The following is a 19125-nucleotide window of genomic DNA, read 5'->3' as shown; positions in this document are numbered from 1 at the left end:
GTGGATACAGAGGATTTTTATTCAAGGTTGAATAATTCTCAAGGAAAAGAAATTTAAACCTGATTTATCCATTTTTTGTTGGCTATGATGAAGACGATGATTCTTCTTTCCCAGTCCGATTCGACCATGACGACAAGGGGTTCTATCTCGTTTCTGGCTGCGACTTCGGTTGCAACCGCTTAAGAAACTTTTCTTGCCAGTGTAATTTATTACACGATTAAGCATTCTGAGCCATTTCAAGTTTTTTTTCTTTTCCTCGAGGAACTTTGTATTTCCGACAACGTTTACTCTTAATATTATTTCACGGTGATGAAAATGTGACCTTACATTCGCAGTTTCCACGGTAGCAGTACGCTTACGAACCCATCGTTAGTATTGCCGGTGACCGCTCTTAATGAGACCTTCCTAGGATGTCTGAGTGATTTAATATTAAATGTCTCTTGCTTTTTTTTTATTTTAGTAAAAATGCCAGATTTGAATGTTTCTTGAATGTTAATTAATACATACGACTATAAAACTCCAAATGGTTTCGGTTTCCAATCGGAAATCTCTTCCCATAATTTAGCATCGTCTTTGAGATCTTCATCCGTCTCTGGTATCGGTTTCTCATCGGTTGATGAAGACATCGAATTTTCCATCCTTTTCTTCAAATTATTCAAATCGCCAAGAATATCGTTCGTGCTTGATGTCAGCTTGACCTTATTGGACTTTTCATCTCTAGTTAACTCATAAACCGCTTTTTCAGTATCACTATACTTCTCTGATAAACTTTTGATATGTTCTTGAAGTCTCGATTTAACAAGATGTCTATTATCTGATTGTTTTCTCTTCTTCTTCTTTCTCCAATCATTACTATTACTACCTAATTCTTCTACTCGAAGCAATAATCTCGCACATAGTCCCACCATCAGATAAGATGGATGTTCTTCAATAGCTTGGTCCCATTCGTTCCATGAAGATATCACATTTTTTACATTAACGTACTTCACAAGTTTTCTAATAAGATTCTTCTCTAAATCATCCCATTTATTAAACCATTTTTTCAAGCAGGAGTTGTTCTTCGTATCACCAAGATGTTCCTTGTAATCCACCATTATCCATTTAAATACTTCAATATCAAATGTGTTCAATTTCAACATAAGTAAATGGAACAGCAGAGAATTATAATGTTTCATGAAAACCTCAATGAAGATGGATTTCTCATTACTGAAACACTTCCACGCATCTCTCCATCCACTGATATAGTTACTCATCTTTTCTTCTGCGGTTTCCTTCCTATTTCTATTGTTTTGCTTACGTTCTTCAATGACAAAATTCGAACTACTGATTAATTTTGTATCATCTTGCCAATACGATTTATTTTCCCTGAATATAGACAGAAAATGTGGCCACGAAGAGATTAATTCTTCCAGTCTCTTCCGGTTAGATTCTATTCCCTCCGTGTCAACGTCTTTTACTCGCCTATCATCTTCATCTTCACTGCTTTCATTTTCATCCACGGCATCGTCATTCCAATAATGATCCCATAACCACACCAGTGCTTCCCTACATGCCACTCGCAGCATGTCTAGTCCAGGTAGCTCCCTCTCGTGCGTACCCCAATGTCTCAAGTCAACAAACCACGAACTTAAACCAACATTCTTGGCCACTATATGCAAGGGAATAGCAAATTGAGCTCTTTGGTTCGGATCCAATATCCCATTAACAAATCTAATTAATGCCATGGTGTACGACAGCTTAATGACATTCGTGTCTGTCGCACGGTTTGTTTCTTCATCCAATAGAATGGCACTCGTCAATTGTGCCGTAGAATCAATTACGTGTGGAAGATACTGTGAACCTTTGCTTTGATATGCTTTTACTTTCCCGATTGCCCTACGGCGTGAACTCGAATCGTCCGTATAGAACCAATTCTTCAGTTGTTCTAATTCCTCAGTGTCAGCCCATGGCACTATCCTTGCATGAACCATCCTGGAGTGCTCTTGCCTCTGTCAGAGCTTTAATATTTACTGAAGGTTTCTAGAGATGAGCTAAATTTTTCAACTCATGAACTTTTTTTTTCAAGCTATATATTGTAAAGTGCGAACTTCTTATTAGTGCATCTATAATAAGGTCCGATCTGTAATAGCTTGACTTCATCATCATCATCATCATCATCGTTATCAGTATAGACCTAAATGAAGACTGCAACAGGTCTAGCAAGGAGGCGTAAAAGAGGAACAGTGGTATGTACAAACTGCAGGAAAAGGAAAAGTAGATGTGACAGACAACTTCCATGCAACACCTGCATGAGATTAGGTAATTCTGAAACATGTGAATACGAAAATAAGCTAAATCCTAATACGTCCTCTATAAGAGTTTCATTTGCTCCCAAGATTGAAAGAGTGAAGAAACAGGATAAGTTCATACCCTCCACTCTATTTGGAAGCTCCTCTAAATATGTGAAAGTATCTGATTCCGTTGTCCAACCTGCTCCTTCTAAGGACTTCTACCATGACATCCCGGAATATATCAATTTAATTCCTTCTGGTGACTATATTGAAACGAAACGGTCTGCTATAAGCCAATTTTGTTTGTTTATGGACACATCAGCAGAACATAGGGATCCTTACTTGAAAGCTATGGTTAGATTCAGATCAATTGCAATTACAAAATCTATGAAAAAACTTGGAGTACCACTACACAAGAATGAGAAACGTAGTACAAACGGGCTTCCTAGGTCTTTTCTACCGCTATTTACTTTTGATGCTGATGACATGGAACGAGTTGCCCATGATGATTCACTCGATGAACAAACAAAGCATTACTATAAATTTCATAAATCCTTATTTGATAAGTTTGCAGAGTATAGAGAAAATGACTCTGTAAAGTTCACAGAAAAAAACTTCCAACCAAGATTATTCATTCCCAATGACGAACTCTTCTTAGAAGAAGTTTTACCCTTTTTTGATACTCATATATCCAATTTATGTCCCATTTTTGATATCAGGTCCCTAAGGACTGAGATTACTGCGATGTATACGCGACTCAAGAGCAATCCCGATTTATCAGTGAAGGTATTTGATCATATCGTTTACTGTATCGTACTGCTGATTACAGTGCTCGTACAATTGTCAATTACTTTTTCTAGAGATCTGAAAGTTATCAACAGTGATTTTGCTAAAGAGATACTTGCTATTGATACCTCAAAATATATTGCAATTGTTAACCACTATATTTACCAATCAAAATCATTTAGAAAATGTACTCTTCTTCAATTACAGCTTATGATTTTACTTAGGTTTTATAATTGGTGTGCACCAGAAGATGGGGATGGGAATGAAGCTCAACACAGCCGCATTTTAATGGGTACAATAATAGCGTGCTGTAAGGAACTTGGCATTGATTGGAAAGTCCTGAACTCAGAACAATTTTTCTTTGATATCTCTAACGGGACCAGGCCTAGTATCAAAGTAATGGGCAAGAATGAATATGTCGAATTGTATAGGCTTATATGGGGGTTTGTTCTTTCCTGGGACAGGAAGATGGGGTTTGTAAACGGTCAAGAATGCTACATCGGTAAATCTTTATTGTACAGTCCAAAAAAGTTAGTGCCGGGCTCATGGCATTTGAAAATGGTCCAATTAGATCATATCATGCTCCAAATTAACAATCTAATAAATGACACGCCTTCTAATGTTAATAAAACTGAGTTGATGAAACTTCTCGAGACATTAAAAGTTGAATTTTTGAATTTGAAAAATTTATCAAGACCAGAAGACAGTGCGCTAAATTTTGAATTTGAATGGACACTGGATCTTTTCAGCTTGTCAATATTACACGCAATGATGATTTCTTATGAGTATAGTATGCACCATGTGAAATTTCATGAAACCATGCAACTATTGTGGGATCATATCTTGCATTTAGCGCAAAAATGCTACTTATATATAAACGAAGTTGAAGAAGCTGTATCGCCTCATCCCTTTATGAGATTTTACACCAACAGAATAGTGGAGTTAGTTAATAGTAAATTGTGTGTCTTAGTGCCAGCATTTATCTTGAGGCTTTACCGGTTTGAAAAGATGAATTTCAATTCAAGAAACTTGATGACACGATTTTTGTTTGATGTATCATCTATGTGTTTTAATGAATTTGGGGCAGTTTATTTCAGGTGTTTCAAGAGAATGTTTGCTGCAAAGATAACTTATAAGTTTCTAAATAGGCCAGAGGATAAAGATCCATGGGACATTATTTTGAAATTTTTGGACTATGAGTTTCGAAATGGAAAGGGGGATTTAGACTCTGAAAAGAACTTAAAAACCAAATTGAAGGATTTAATTCCAGAAATTTTTAAAGTTAGTAAAATTAAAGCAAGTAGTGCTACGGTCAAGGACTTAACTCAGATTTGGAATTCGCAGATATGTCCGATCGAGCAATACGATTCTCAATTTGAATTGAATCTTCACGAAGACACTGTAAATCAATTCTTAGGTATTAAAAAGTATCACGAAACATTCAACATATTCACTTCATTCTATGATCACGCAAGTTCACAGTTAGCTAGTGATACAGATAATGTAAATACTCATACCACTAACAGTATGGAACAGATTGATACTAACAAAACGGTACCCATTCCGTCGCAAATTCTGTCATCAGAAAGTACGTCCATATCAGGTCATCTTTCGCCCGATCAAGAACTTGAAGATGGAAGCGGCAGTTTCACAAATTTGAACCTGTTGGAAGAGATATTTGATCCATTAGATTTTATGTCCTATTTTTAATGTGAAGATGTAATATTTTTTTTTTTTTTTTGCACTTTTTATATTTAGTATATACGGATGACTATTTACATATATTTGACTTACACTTTATAAATGACTTTTTATAAAAATTCCTTGGCTTTCCTCTGATAAGAATGACAATCTCTTAACCACTGTCTATATTCACGAACTGAACCGATTTTTTCACCATAATAATCAGGTACAGGGTTACTAAAACTTTGGGATGAAGCATCGACTCTATTTCTAATTATATGCTTCAAGAACTCCTTATTTTTCAAATTGAAATCAGTCAATGCTTGCTTATTCTTTAAACTAAATACTTGTGTGCCTATCAATGGGCCAAATAAATAACCGATGCAACCAGATGCTATCAAACCAGCTGATATTACCACTAATGGGTCAAAACCCAGGATCATCTGAGTTGGATCGATCTCCATATTTGATAAGTAGGCCCATGAAATGTTACAACCAACTAGAGCCGTGAATATGGAAGAGCCTACGTTTATTCTGCGCTCTTGTTTCCTCAATTTAAAAAAATCAGTCCATGTTAAACTATCTGGTTCTGCAGTACTAATTAGTCTAATTGCAGAAGATCTAGCAACTAGATTTCTACATAAAGGAGATGTTAAGCCTTTTCTTGTTGCGCGTAATGAATTAGATAAAAACATACTCACTCAATGTCTCTTCAATCGATCGATATAAGTAGAATCCTTATTCGTAGTCGTATTTACCATATATTGATGTTAGGAATCGCATTAATCATATTAAAAAACATACACTAGTTAACATAAAAAATCGCCTAACACGACGCACTGCTAGCAAAATAAATAAATATATTGATTATGTATAACTCATAGTCCTTGACTATCCAGGGTCTCGAAGCGGTAGGTTGGGGTTGATTGTGGGAAGGTAATTCCACCTTCTAACAGCTTCTTGAATGCCTTGGCGAAGTCTTCAAAGAATTTATCGTTATTGGTTGCATACAATTTCACATAGGCCATGTATTTATCGTCTTCGATTAAAGCATGATCGGTCGGCAACATCATGTAACCCTTTGGAGAGTTCCATTGCATATTTTTTGCTTCATTTTTCTCTAATTTCCAATTTTCGTTTAATAAATTTAAGAAGAATTCATTAGTGAAAGTATTTGATGCGGCACCCCATGGACCGTCGAAACCGGTATTTTGGAGATGAGTTCTACCTAGACAATGAGCACCCATCAAGGCGACGACTTCCTGATCATTCAAATCTAGTCTCTTGAAGAAATTTCTCACGTAATCAGCACCGTACACGGCATCCGGTAATCTACCATTATCAGGGGTCATATCCTCCGGTAGGTCTACTCTACCAGGTCTCCATGGGATCACAGGGCCTTGTAACTCCTGGATTGCAACGACACCACCCAAAGTGTAAAGATCACCGTGAGATAACCATGGGAACTGTTTATGAATTGGTGCCAAGAATTCCGCTCCGTTGTGTAAACCTTTATTGGAAGGATCATTTGATTCCTTTTGAAACTGGTAAGTACCACCGAAGGAACCTCCTGTGTTATTGTTTTTATCCCAAGTACCAGAAGAGTGCCATGCCAAACGGGTCAAGACGGGACCATAGCCAATGTAGCCATCAAATTCATCTTCCTCCCTTAGTTTCACAGCAATCGCATTATAAACCTCCTGATAGTCCTTTTCTGACTTATCTTTGATTTCCTGTGCCATATGCACGATAGGAGCAGTACTCAATAACCATTTCTTGTTCCAGTTGAAATTCCAGTGGCCTCCTTGTCTCTGTTGCTTTTCGTTAGTAGCAGTAGCAGCAACAGCAAACGTAGCAGTAGCAGCAGAAAACAAGTACACCGATCTCTTAGAGAAAGTTCTCGTGAAAAATGGATTCAATATTCTAGCCGTAGACATCTTTCAAAACCAGCTTGATTTGGTCTATTTTATCGAGCCTAACCAAATTTGGAAATTCAATCTCTTATATAAGATATGTGATCTCGGATTAATACTTTTTTTTCCCAGAAATTTCGAAGTGGGAAGCTGAAAATTAGCAAACTTTAGACCACTTTAAGCCCAGCCGCCGAGGTCTTTAGAGTGACTATGGCCTCAGTGGAGTGTGATTTAGGCGATTCTAGTGATTTCAAGTGATACAGAATGGATTTCTACCAAAGATTTTGCGGTTCTGGAGTTGTTTGGGGGGAGTGTCCACACTGATGCCATATCCAATTGAAGAACAACAGAATATTGCCATCGTTTGAACTTAGAGCGCTATGTGCGCTCTTCCGTTGAAACCTGCGTATCCAGTAGCAGTTGACACGAGGATCCAATGGCATTTAACAGGATGGTCCTTGCGATTACATGCATTTTCTCTCATAACAAGCCTGAAATGAGCTGTCAAGACCTCTAAAGCGGACGACAAGGAAGTACAACCAAGGACTGACCTGTACCAGACCAATTGTCCAGTGCGCTCTTCATCACTGTGTGATGCCTCTGGATTTAGTTTAACTGGGCACAGCCGGGTAGCCCTTCTACCTCGCTTACATTAAATGGGCGATTTTTTGTCCTTTTTCTCACTAAATTATTATGTATATGGGAGTTAATAGAAGGATCCTTTTTCAAAAGAGTAAGCATTGAAACGAACCAGCCCATAGTGGAGATTTATTTAGTGCCAATGTCATACTCAGATTCGCTAGATCAGGCAATTACAACGGTCAAACAACAGAGCATCCTAGTGCAACGTAGTTTAGCTCAACGTAAACTGATGGATGCACTACGTTACTCTTCAATCATGTTAACTGAACTTCGTAATCCAAAATTATTACCAAAACAATACTATGAATTGTATATCATGATATATGACGCTTTGACTGTTCTATCAAACTATTTGTTCGAAAACCATCCAAAGAAACATCATCTGGCCGATTTATATGAATTGGTCCAATATGCTGGTAACGTCATACCAAGACTTTACCTTATGATCACTGTCGGTACCACATACTTAAAATGCCCCGATGCCCCCACAAATGAGATACTGAAAGACATGCTCGAAATGTGTCGTGGTGTTCAGAATCCAATAAGAGGCTTATTTTTAAGGTACTATCTATCGCAAAGAACAAAGGAATTGTTACCTGAAAATGAAGTGGCTTTGAATTCTCAGTTCATAATTACAAATTTCATTGAAATGAATAAATTATGGGTTAGATTACAACACCAAGGCCCTTTAAGAGAAAGAGAACAACGTACAAAGGAAAGAAAAGAATTACAGATCCTCGTCGGGTCCCAATTGGTTCGTCTTTCTCAGGTAATAGATGATAATCTAACAATGTATAAGGATCAGATTTTACCCATTATATTAGAACAAATCGTACAATGCCGAGATATTGTATGTCAAGAATATCTATTCGACATCATTTGTCAAGTCTTCCCTGATGAATTCCATTTAAATACATTAGACACCCTCTTGGAGACAACTCTACTATTGAATACAGATATCTCCGTCAATAAGTTGATTTCGACATTAGTTGAGCGACTAAATGGTTATTTGAAAAGGATTGAACAACAGGAGATCACTAACCAAAGTAAAGTGGATGTCTTTGACGTTTTTTGGAATTATTTGAATAAACTAAATGAAGAAAGACCTGACCTATCAATTTCTCAAATGGTTTCCTTGATTGAAATCGTACTAAATTTAAATTTACACTGGTTTCCGAATAATTTTGAAAATTTGAACAAAGTTTATGAACTCATTTCAACGAAATGTAATGATTTTGACAACAATATCCCGAAGGAGACAGAATTTGTGTTCTTAAATATACTAACACTACAAAATTTTGACTTCCTCGATAGTAATTTCTATTTCAAATTGGTAATAGAGTGTCCCGCATATAGTAGCTTACTCTCTTCACAAAATAGCAATTTACAAACTGCAGCGATTAATAAGTTGCTAGATGTCTTTATTACAGCAGATAACTTTGTCATAGACTCTAAGACTCAGTTAGAAAGTTTCTTAAAACTCTGTGAACCTTTGATCAAAATGAAATTGAAAAGAGCGTTGGCTAATGAAAGTAGTCCTACCAACCAATCTTCCAACCATCCAATGGACCCTTTTGTCGTTAAGAATAGTACAAATGTTGGTCAATCAGGTGTATCAGAGGAGAAACAGAAAATATCAAGAGAAAATATTGACGATTTATTAAGTTTCGATCCAAATCAAGAAAAATTGTCAAAATTCATTCACATATTATTCAATTCAGTATTAAAATCTACCACTTTCAAAAAATTGGAATCTCAAGTCGAGATACTTTTGATTATCAAGAATTGGCTATACAAAGGTGGTAAAAATATTACTTTCACTTATCCATCTGTGATAACAAATTTCTGGAGGTTAATCAGAAAGGCCAGCCTATTTATGAATAAAATACCAAAGAAAAAACCATACTATGAAAATGTAATAAAACAGAACTTCAAATACATTTCTCGTTGCACAACAGAAATGTTCAATATCTGTGGCGCACAATCTAATGATCAAGTCTTCAAGATAATATTACAAACCGCATCTCTGGCAGATCAATTAGAATTTGGCGAAATTGCATACGACTTCTTTTCTCAGGCCTTTACTATTTTCGAGGAATGTTTAACTGATTCCACAACCCAATTTCAAGAATTAATTTACATGGCACAAATATTACAGAGGACTAGATCTCTTTATAAAGAAGACTACTATGATTCATTGATCGTTAGATCTACGCTACACGGCTCCAAACTTTTGAAAAAGCAAGATCAATGTCGAGCTGTATATCTATGTTCTCATTTATGGTGGGCAACAGAAATTTCATCTCTTGGAGAAGAGGAAGGGGTCACTGAAGATTTTTTTAGAGACGGTAAAAGAGTACTTGAATGTTTACAAAGATCATTAAGGTCTGCAGACTCAATAATGGATAACGTCCAAAGCTGTGAATTAATGGTGGAGATATTGAATAGATGTCTTTATTATTTCATTCATGGGGAAGAATATGAAACACACGTTACTGTGAACTACATAAATGGATTAATTGAACTGATCAAGACCAATCTGAAATCATTAAAACTGGGAGAAGAAGCTCAGTTATCGGAACTACGCATCGATGATAATCCCCGTAACGTCACTAAGAACACTTTGGTCAACGGATCAGATGGTAATTATGTTCAAATAGGCGACAACAATATGAACACTACATCTACTGTTCTAAACCCCCAATCCAAATTACTACGTGTCAGCGATTTGATTCAAGTTCCCATCCAACACTTCCACAGGACCTGCAAATATATTGTAAATCAAAGAGATATAGATCCTCGGTTCGAAACTATAGTTGTATAACCATATGTATGAAAACGATATATTAAACAAAATACAAGATGCCCTGATGCAATGATTTCAAAAAGCCCTTGCTTCTGAAAAAGAAATGGTTTGACGTCATTATAAGCAAAAAGAAAAAGGGCACAAACGTGACCGATTAATTATGCTGGGCCCATAAGATTAAAACGCTTGGTATACTTACCATGAATGGCTGAACCCAGCGGGTCGATGGCTTGGTTTCATGGAACAAGGCACAGACCTATTCGTCGTCGAACAATGCTGAGCCTACTATATTGAATTTCGCGAGTTTCTTTTTTTTTTGGCTATCTCACTCTCTCTGCCTCTCTCTCTCTCTCTCGAGATGGTTCCAGATGCAATCTGTCAGCAGTTTCCTGATTAGGCAAGCAACGAGAAATTATGCTGGGCTACCTAATCTGGGAATCCGTGTGCTCGTTCCGGACATCACTTTTCTTCTTTTGGAATTCACCAACCCTGTAAGACCCCCCTGTGCCCCGAAGAAGTAATCAATTCTCGAGCGCTGCGGGCGCGTCTTTGGTGGAGATCATTTAATTCGAAACTGGAAAAATAAAAAGGAAAGCAACGCGTAGGAACCAATTAGTGGATAATTTTTTTTCATCCGTTATGAGGGAAATTACTTGTGACATCGAGAAGACATACGCGTACTGGTGGGCAGAACGTCCAGACAAGCCATCTTACATGGTTGGTGTCGAGAATGGGTGGAGGGCTCAATAATCAAAACTGTATAAATAGTAGGAGTTTTCTCGAGTTTTTCAGAGTTTATCATCGTAGTCTTTTCATTCTTTCTATATATTATAAAATACCAGACCTTTTCAACATTGAATATCTCTAATATAAAAGGAAACTCCAAATATATAACAAGAAAAATGCAGTTCAAATCATTCGCCGTCGCTTCTTTAGCTACCGTCGCATCTGTCGTCTCTGCCACAGGTTACACTGTTGGTGATGACTGGACCACTTTAAAGCCAAACACCACATATGCTTGCGGTTACACTAACTACACCACTGCTTTCGGTATTGCCATCCAAACCATTGCTACTTCTTCTTCTATTTCTTCTTCTGCCAAGGCTACCTCCACCACTTCCTCCACTTCTACTTTGAAGCCATCCTCTTCTTCTTCTACCGCTAGTACCTGTACTACTGCCGCCACTTTTACTCCAAACGCTGTTTCCTGTAGCGCCAGTGGTACTTTAGAATTAACCCTAGAAGACGGTATCTTAACTGATGCCAAGGGCAGAATCGGTTCTATCGTTGCCAACAGACAATTCCAATTCGATGGTCCACCACCACAAGCCGGTGCCATCTACGCTGCTGGTTGGTCTATCACCCCAGAAGGTAACTTAGCTATTGGTGACAACGATGTCTTCTATCAATGTCTATCCGGTACCTTCTACAACTTGTATGATGAAAGCATCGGTGCTCAATGTTCTCCAGTCCACTTAGAAGCGGTAGAATTAACTACTTGTTAATTCTAGCTTTTTTAATTAAAAATTATAGAGGGATTTTAGGTAAATAATTCTTTTTCATGTATACTCATATACTATAGGTTTTAAATGTCATTTAATTATTCGTGCAAATTTTGTGTAAATTATTTCATTTTTTAGTTTTATTTCAAGTCTTTTATCGATGAAGAAGCAAGGTGGTCCCATGCTGAATAAAAAAAACCTTGCTTGTGAGTAAATGCTTAGTCGATTAATTTATATGAGATTTTTTTGTACATAGAAGTATATCAAAGTATTCGTGGCTAGAATATAAAATAAAAAAAAGATAGGAAACGAACTAATCAGTAAGGAATAATCATACAATTTGGATTCTTTACTGATAACGATTTAGAAGCGTATGATGGGGGAGCGACAAAAATTAATGCGGAAGGAATGGATGCAATCAAATGAATAAATAAAATGTTAAGCGGAGTTTCTGTCCTTGAAACATTTGAGCAATGCAATATTAGATTATGGGAGAATAAAAATCGAGTTGGAATTCTCATTTTCTTAACAGTCGATTAGGTCGATGACTTCTAAATGGACTGGAGAACATTGAGCACCAATACTTTCATCATATAAGTTGTAGAAGGTACCGGATAGACATTGATAGAAGACGTCGTTGTCACCAATAGCTAAGTTACCTTCTGGGGTGATAGACCAACCAGCAGCGTAGATGGCACCGGCTTGTGGTGGTGGACCATCGAATTGGAATTGTCTGTTGGCAACGATAGAACCGATTCTGCCCTTGGCATCAGTTAAGATACTTCCGTCTAAAGACATGGCTAATGTGTCTGAAGTCTTGCAGGAAACAGCAGTAACTGGATCATCTGAGTCTGTAGAAGCAGTTTCACTGTCATTTTCTTGAGAGGCAGCAGCACTGTTGGTTGCTTGGACCTGACCGTCATTGATTTGAGAAGCAGCGGCGGCAGTAATCTTGGTAGTAGCTTGGATTTGACCGTCACCAATTTGAGAGACGGCAGCAGCAGTGGTCTTCTTTGTGGTAGTAGTAGCTTGAATTTGACCATCACCGATTTGGGAGACAGCAGCAGCAGTGGTCTTCTTTGTGGTAGTAGTAGCTTGAATTTGACCATCACCAATTTGAGAGACAGCAGCAGCAGTAGTCTTCAAAGTGGTTGTAGTCTTAGTAGCAGCTTGAATTTGGCCATCGCCAATTTGAGAAATAGCATCTCTCTTAGCAACGGAAGCAGCGCTTGTGCTAATTGGGTTGACGGCGATACCGAAACTAGAAGCGTAGTCGGTAACACCGTTACTGTATGTAGCGGTTGGTGTTAAAGTGGACCATGGCTCACTTGGAGCATAGGCAGCGTAAGCTGTGGTAGCTACAGCGGTTGTTAAAATGGCTTTCTTGTATTGCATGAGTAATGTGGGATTCAATTGATGATGATTTATTGATAGAACAAGAGAAAAGGATTGGAAACAAAGATTAAAACATTTCGATGAAATTTACCAGGCTTTATATATGTCGAAAATATTAATCTTGAACCACTACCCTTCATGAACAAGAAAGCTATATTTAGATCACCCATTTTAATGAAAAAGAAGCTGCCCCATGATCCCTGTCCCAAACGGAGTATGGTGAGATAATTAACCTGTCTTCTCCTAGTTGAAGCTATTGGCCTAAAATTCGTTCAATTGGTTGACCTAACCGTGTTATTCAATTAAAACCTCAATTCTAAAAATAAATTGATTCGGAATTTCATATCTTTCCCCGATTAGGAATACAAATGGAATAAGAGTCCTCATTTCTAATTTGGGAGAAAACAGCAAGCTTAGTGGGACAGAATTGACACTCGGTTCACAGAAACACTCGCAGCAGATCAGTTTTCCGTAATTCTATTTTTATCCTCGAGGAACAAGAATCATGTAGATTTCCCAAAATGGCAAAAATAGAATTTACGGGCGAAACTGAGCTTCGCTTTCAGATCGAACTCTCTCTGGAAGACAGCAAAGGCTTGTTAGAGGATGCTGGGAACTGAACGGAGGGCTTCTTGCTACTTGCAGAGCGCTGGTCATGTCCTATCAGCGCTTCTTAGCTGCATTACTCAAACGACAGTGGGTCAAGTTTTTCACGAGATATACATTTCTATGCAAAATGTTTTTTTTTCGGTTTTAAGCTTTATTTTAACCTTTCTGAGACAGGTGCAGGTTCCTTAAAATTTCAATGGCTTGGTTACTGCTTGTGCTCTGCAGCTGTCATCCCGCACACTCTTTCTCGACTTAACTAAACGATCATCATCTGCATTCAATTCAAGCATTTATGCAAGCCATCGCCTTTTTTTTTTTAATTCAGCTACGTTCTCCGCGCAATATGGAAGGTTTTTAACACGGAAAATGAGAAGGCTGGGAGAATTCTTCTTGAGTACAACTACCAGCACTGAAGTCAATCAATTGCTCACACACACTTCGTCAAAATACCCTCAATTTCCAATTATAGATTCGTAGCACAGCTCCAAAAAGAAGAGTGCCAGTAGATCAACTTCAATTAGATCAGAATGCACAGTACCTAGAAAAAATGGCTTGTTCTCTTCCCTCTCATTCTTGCTATATGAGATATTCGTCATACCTCCTACCCTCTACATTCGTATTATCATGTATAGCATATCCTCAGCTGGGTTGCTTGCTTAGTTCAGATTTTCATTGGTCTAACCTTTTTTTTTGATTCAATTGAACCAAGCAATGCAAACTATTATTAGTGTAATCCTTCATTTCATTGACTGGTAAATTTAGCTACACAGGGCAAAATTTATTGGAGTGGAGAGTTCACTTTATCAAAGGGTTCAGCATCAAATTTGGTCCTTTAGCAAATCTGAACTGTATATAAGAGGCTTGAAGTTGTTAATTTATTCCAAATCCTAAGTTATTATTCTTTCTTATGGCTTACATACAAAAAAAACCATCAACTAATCATTACTAGTCAATCTCCAATAATCTACATTAATATAAAATGCAATACAAAAAGACTTTAGCCACCGCTGCTTTAACAGCATCTGCATACGCTGCCTACGTTCCAAGCGAGCCATGGTCCACTTTAACACCAACCGCTACATACAGTAACGGTATTACCGACTACGCTTCTAGTTTCGGTATCGCCGTCAACCCAATTAGCACAAGCGCTGCTTCCGTTGCTAAGAGAGATGCTATTTCTCAAATTGGCGATGGCCAAATTCAAGCTGCTACTAAGACTACAACCACTTTGAAGACTACTGCTGCTGCTGTCTCTCAAATTGGTGATGGTCAAATTCAAGCTACTACTACTACAAAGAAGACCACTGCTGCTGCTGTCTCCCAAATCGGTGACGGCCAAATTCAAGCTACTACTACCACAAAGAAGACCACCGCTGCTGCTGTCTCCCAAATTGGTGATGGCCAAATTCAAGCTACTACTACCACAAAGAAGACCACCGCTGCTGCTGTTTCTCAAATCGGTGACGGTCAAATCCAAGCTACTACTACCACTACTAAGAGCACTGCCGCTGCCGTCTCTCAAATTGGTGATGGTCAAATCCAAGCTACTACCAAGACCACTGCTTCTGATGCTTCCCAAGTCCAAGCAACTAGCAGTGCTGCTGCCTCTGAAGCCGCTTCCACAGACTCAGATGATCCAGTTAACGCTGTCTCCTGTAAGACCTCAGGCACTCTAGCCATGTCTTTAGACGGAAGTATCTTAACCGACGCCAAGGGTAGAGTCGGTTCTATCGTTGCCAACAGACAATTCCAATTCGATGGTCCACCACCACAAGCCGGTGCCATCTACGCTGCTGGTTGGTCTATCACCCCAGAAGGTAACTTAGCTATTGGTGACAACGATGTCTTCTACCAATGTCTATCTGGTAGCTTCTACAACTTATATGATGAAAGTATTGGTGCTCAATGTTCTCCAGTCCACTTAGAAGTCATCGACTTAATCGACTGCTAAAGTTCAATTGAACCTTAACTTTTCTAACTTTGCATCAATAATTCATCACGACAAGGACTGTCCCCTTAACTTTTGAAAGCGGTTGACTCCTTTATTCTATTTTCCATTAACACTTCGTATCCTTTTTGGTTCATCTTTAATATTATTTTTATTTAACTATTCATATATAAATTCTTCTGTACATTATAAATCTCATCAATACATATCGAAATAAGAAATGACTTCAAATCTTAACACAATTTTATCTATTTGAAATTGTAGCGTTTCAATGCTTCAAATCTATGTGTTTAGGCAACTACTGATATATCTGGGGTGCTTACTCAGCTTCTATATTTATAACCTCGAGCTTATTCAATTGTGCTACTTCTTGATAACCTTTCGGGACGAGTTTTCGCGATGGCCAAATCTGCCAGCAAAAAGCCAAAGAAGGTAGAACTTGTCAAAAATTGATCATTCAAGTCTCCACAACATTTCATCTTCACACGTCTAGGCCTCGTTCAAACTCTCTGATTATGTCGAAGAGTACAAGAACTGTATTACTGATAGTAGGCGTTCTATTTCACGTTTTTTACTTATGGTCCATTTTCGATATTTACTTCGTGTCACCTTTGGTTCACGGTATGCGTACATATCGTAGTACCGAAACACCTCCAGCCAAGAGACTGTTCCTTATTGTAGGTGACGGTTTACGTGCTGATACTACATTCGAAAAGGTTACTCACCCTGTTACTGGGAAAACAGAGTATTTAGCTCCCTTCATTAGGTCACTCGTGTTGAACAATGCAACATATGGTGTCTCGCATACTAGAATGCCCACTGAATCTCGTCCAGGGCATGTGGCTATGATAGCTGGATTCTATGAAGATGTCAGTGCTGTAACTAAGGGCTGGAAGGAGAATCCAGTTGATTTTGACAGTTTCTTCAACCAATCCAGACATACATACTCTTTTGGTTCACCGGATATTCTACCTATGTTTAAAGACGGTGCGTCCGACCCAAATAAGGTTGATGCATGGATGTATGGTCATGAGTTCGAAGATTTCACTCAATCGTCTATTGAGTTGGATGCATATGTCTTCAGAAATCTAGATGAATTATTTTACAATTCAACCATAGATGCTACTTTGGATTTTGAAATTAAACAAGAAGGAAACGTATTTTTCCTACATTTATTAGGGTGCGACACTGCCGGCCATTCATATAGACCATACTCTGCAGAATATTACGATAACATTAAATACATTGATGAACAGCTTTCTATCTTAATTCCAAAAGTTCATGACTTTTTCAATGATGACGACACCGCCTTCATATTTACAGCTGACCATGGAATGAGTGCCTTCGGTTCACACGGAGATGGCCATCCAAATAACACACGAACACCGCTGGTTGCTTGGGGTGCTGGCTTGAACAAACCTCAGATTAATAAAGTACCAATCTACGACAATTACACTGAATCATGGAATCTTTCTCACATTAAAAGAAACGATGTCAAACAAGCTGATATTGCTTCGTTAATGTCATACCTCATAGGTACCAACTATCCAGTGAATTCTGTAGGTGAACTACCATTGGCTTATATCGAGGGTAAAGAGACAGAAAAATTCCAAGCTTTCTATAATAACGCTAGAAGTATTTTAGAACAATATTTGGTTAAAGAGAGGGAAGTTATTGAGTCTCAATTTTTTTACAAGGAATATCCAAAATTTACTGAAAAGTCACATCAAATCTACCTCCAAGAAATACATGATTTAATTGATAGAATTTCTCAAGGAGAACGTGATCTTGAACAAGCTGCTATCAACTTGACTGAAGAATTAATGACCATAACACTAGAAGGGCTGCATTACTTATCTACCTACAACTGGCTGTTTGTGAGAACCATAGTTACATTCGGGTTCATTGGCTGGATTCTCTATTCTTTTACGGTATTCTTAAAACTATTCATATTAGAAGAGAAGGATGAAGCCTTACAGACTTCTCCAGCAAATTACTTCGTTTTCGGAACTTTAGGCATCTTTTTGAATTTTGTGTTATATTATCAGCGCTCTCCATTCAATTTCTACATGTATTTACTATTTCCTTTATATCTGTGGAGTCAAATTCTTACAAATAAGATTATTTTACAAGAAGGTGTCACAGAATTTTTCAAAGGAATTTCATTTGTCCAACGAATTCTGGTTGCGCTTACTATGATATCAATATACGAAGGTATTGTTTATGGTTTCTTCCATCGTTGGATATTTACTTTAATTTTCACTTTATTGGCTTGTTATCCAATAATGTGCGGTCATACAAATGCTATTAGAAACTCTTTATGGATTGGCACCAGTGTTTGTATATCAATTTTTACTCTATTCGATGCTGTCAAAATAGAAAGTTTAAATCAGATAAATGCTGCCGGTATCTTGATTGTTCTGAGCTCATTATATGCTTTATACACTTTGCGCAAGAACATCAATAGCTATAACTTTTCACTGTTCATGACACAAATATCCTTAGTAGTCATGATGCTTTTCGTTACAAATAAATCAGCAATTTCCTTACAGCTCAGACAAGGTCTTCCACGTTTTTATCAAATAGCCGGTTGGATTATATTTGGTACTTCTTTAATATTGATGCCACTGCTACATTATCTAGAACCTAATAATCATTATCAGGTAAGACTGTTGGTGATTTATCTAACTTTTGCACCAGCTTTCATCATTCTCACTATCTCGTTTGAATCTCTATTCTATTTCCTATTCACTTCCTACGTGGTCCAATGGATTGAAATAGAGGCTGTAATCAAACACTCCGATAAAACCACTAAGGAAAACTGGCTGCAGCTACTGAGGGTGTCTGTCATTGGCTTCTTTTTATTACAAGTCGCATTTTTCGGTACAGGTAACGTTGCATCCATTTCATCATTCTCCCTAGATTCAGTTTATAGACTGCTTCCAATTTTTGATCCATTCCCAATGGGTGCTTTACTTGTATTGAAACTTGTTATTCCATACGTGGTCTTATCTACCGGCCTAGGTATCTTGAATTTGAAACTAAACATTAAGGATTACACTATCTCATCATTAATCATTTCCACAAGTGATATTTTATCATTGAATTTCTTCTATTTGTTGAAAACGGAGGGTTCTTGGTTAGATATTGGTGTGACCATCTCAAATTACTGTTTAGCCATTCTATCCTCCTTATTTATGTTGATATTAGAAGTGGTAGGCCATATTTTACTAAGAAATGTCACTATCACAAGTGAAGTTGATGAAGGAAAGAAGAAGCAATGATTTCAAATCAACCAGGTGTATAACTGTATATAACAAACTTTTGATATAAATTTAATGATAAAGGTACAATTTTATTTTCTTCATATTAAACTAGCTAGTTTGCAGAATCTGAAGGTACTGTTTTGTTCATTTTTCAGGTTTATTCTTCCACTAGCCTTCGAGGGCTGTTTCAAAGTGAATGAGCAACCTAAACGGTACTGTATAGGTTTGTTCGACGGTTGACAAGCTATAAGATATACTACTTTATTGAAATACAATACTTCTTGAGAAACAAAGATTATGCCCCA

The 19125-nt window shown here is 37.6% G+C and overlaps 9 protein-coding genes across 9 annotated transcripts; 5 read left to right on the top strand and 4 right to left on the bottom strand.

The window, feature by feature from the left end:
* Nucleotides 1-509: 509 nt before the first annotated feature.
* Nucleotides 510-1970, bottom strand: LAS1 (rRNA-processing protein LAS1; the record flags this gene model as incomplete). The annotated part of the gene is made up of 1 exon (XM_003958177.1): nt 510-1970. The coding sequence occupies one exon, from the start codon at nt 1968-1970 to the stop codon at nt 510-512; it is 1461 nt and encodes a 486-aa protein (XP_003958226.1).
* Nucleotides 1971-2177: 207 nt separating this feature from the next.
* On the top strand, nt 2178-4766 carry OAF3 (Oaf3p; the record flags this gene model as incomplete). The annotated part of the gene is made up of 1 exon (XM_003958176.1): nt 2178-4766. One exon carries the CDS (start codon nt 2178-2180, stop codon nt 4764-4766), a length of 2589 nt encoding a protein of 862 aa, XP_003958225.1.
* Nucleotides 4767-4867: 101 nt separating this feature from the next.
* Nucleotides 4868-5434, bottom strand: PAM17 (Pam17p; the record flags this gene model as incomplete). The annotated part of the gene is made up of 1 exon (XM_003958175.1): nt 4868-5434. One exon carries the CDS (start codon nt 5432-5434, stop codon nt 4868-4870), a length of 567 nt encoding a protein of 188 aa, XP_003958224.1.
* A 183-nt stretch (nt 5435-5617) lies between these two features.
* On the bottom strand, nt 5618-6676 carry CCP1 (cytochrome-c peroxidase; the record flags this gene model as incomplete). Its single annotated transcript, XM_003958174.1, has 1 exon — nt 5618-6676. One exon carries the CDS (start codon nt 6674-6676, stop codon nt 5618-5620), a length of 1059 nt encoding a protein of 352 aa, XP_003958223.1.
* A 757-nt stretch (nt 6677-7433) lies between these two features.
* On the top strand, nt 7434-10118 carry VPS35 (retromer subunit VPS35; the record flags this gene model as incomplete). Its single annotated transcript, XM_003958173.1, has 1 exon — nt 7434-10118. The coding sequence occupies one exon, from the start codon at nt 7434-7436 to the stop codon at nt 10116-10118; it is 2685 nt and encodes an 894-aa protein (XP_003958222.1).
* An 884-nt stretch (nt 10119-11002) lies between these two features.
* On the top strand, nt 11003-11605 carry KAFR0G00530 (uncharacterized protein; the record flags this gene model as incomplete). Its single annotated transcript, XM_003958172.1, has 1 exon — nt 11003-11605. One exon carries the CDS (start codon nt 11003-11005, stop codon nt 11603-11605), a length of 603 nt encoding a protein of 200 aa, XP_003958221.1.
* Nucleotides 11606-12127: 522 nt separating this feature from the next.
* Nucleotides 12128-12997, bottom strand: KAFR0G00520 (uncharacterized protein; the record flags this gene model as incomplete). Its single annotated transcript, XM_003958171.1, has 1 exon — nt 12128-12997. One exon carries the CDS (start codon nt 12995-12997, stop codon nt 12128-12130), a length of 870 nt encoding a protein of 289 aa, XP_003958220.1.
* A 1588-nt stretch (nt 12998-14585) lies between these two features.
* On the top strand, nt 14586-15557 carry PIR1 (beta-1,3-glucan linked protein; the record flags this gene model as incomplete). Its single annotated transcript, XM_003958170.1, has 1 exon — nt 14586-15557. One exon carries the CDS (start codon nt 14586-14588, stop codon nt 15555-15557), a length of 972 nt encoding a protein of 323 aa, XP_003958219.1.
* A 512-nt stretch (nt 15558-16069) lies between these two features.
* On the top strand, nt 16070-18838 carry MCD4 (mannose-ethanolamine phosphotransferase MCD4; the record flags this gene model as incomplete). The annotated part of the gene is made up of 1 exon (XM_003958169.1): nt 16070-18838. One exon carries the CDS (start codon nt 16070-16072, stop codon nt 18836-18838), a length of 2769 nt encoding a protein of 922 aa, XP_003958218.1.
* Nucleotides 18839-19125: the final 287 nt, after the last annotated feature.

Source organism: Kazachstania africana, chromosome 7 (genome assembly GCF_000304475.1).
Source record: "Kazachstania africana CBS 2517 chromosome 7, complete genome".
Lineage (NCBI taxonomy): Eukaryota > Fungi > Ascomycota > Saccharomycetes > Saccharomycetales > Saccharomycetaceae > Kazachstania > Kazachstania africana.
Note: the sequence above shows the minus strand (reverse complement) of the source record. Positions and strands in the feature narration are given on the sequence as shown.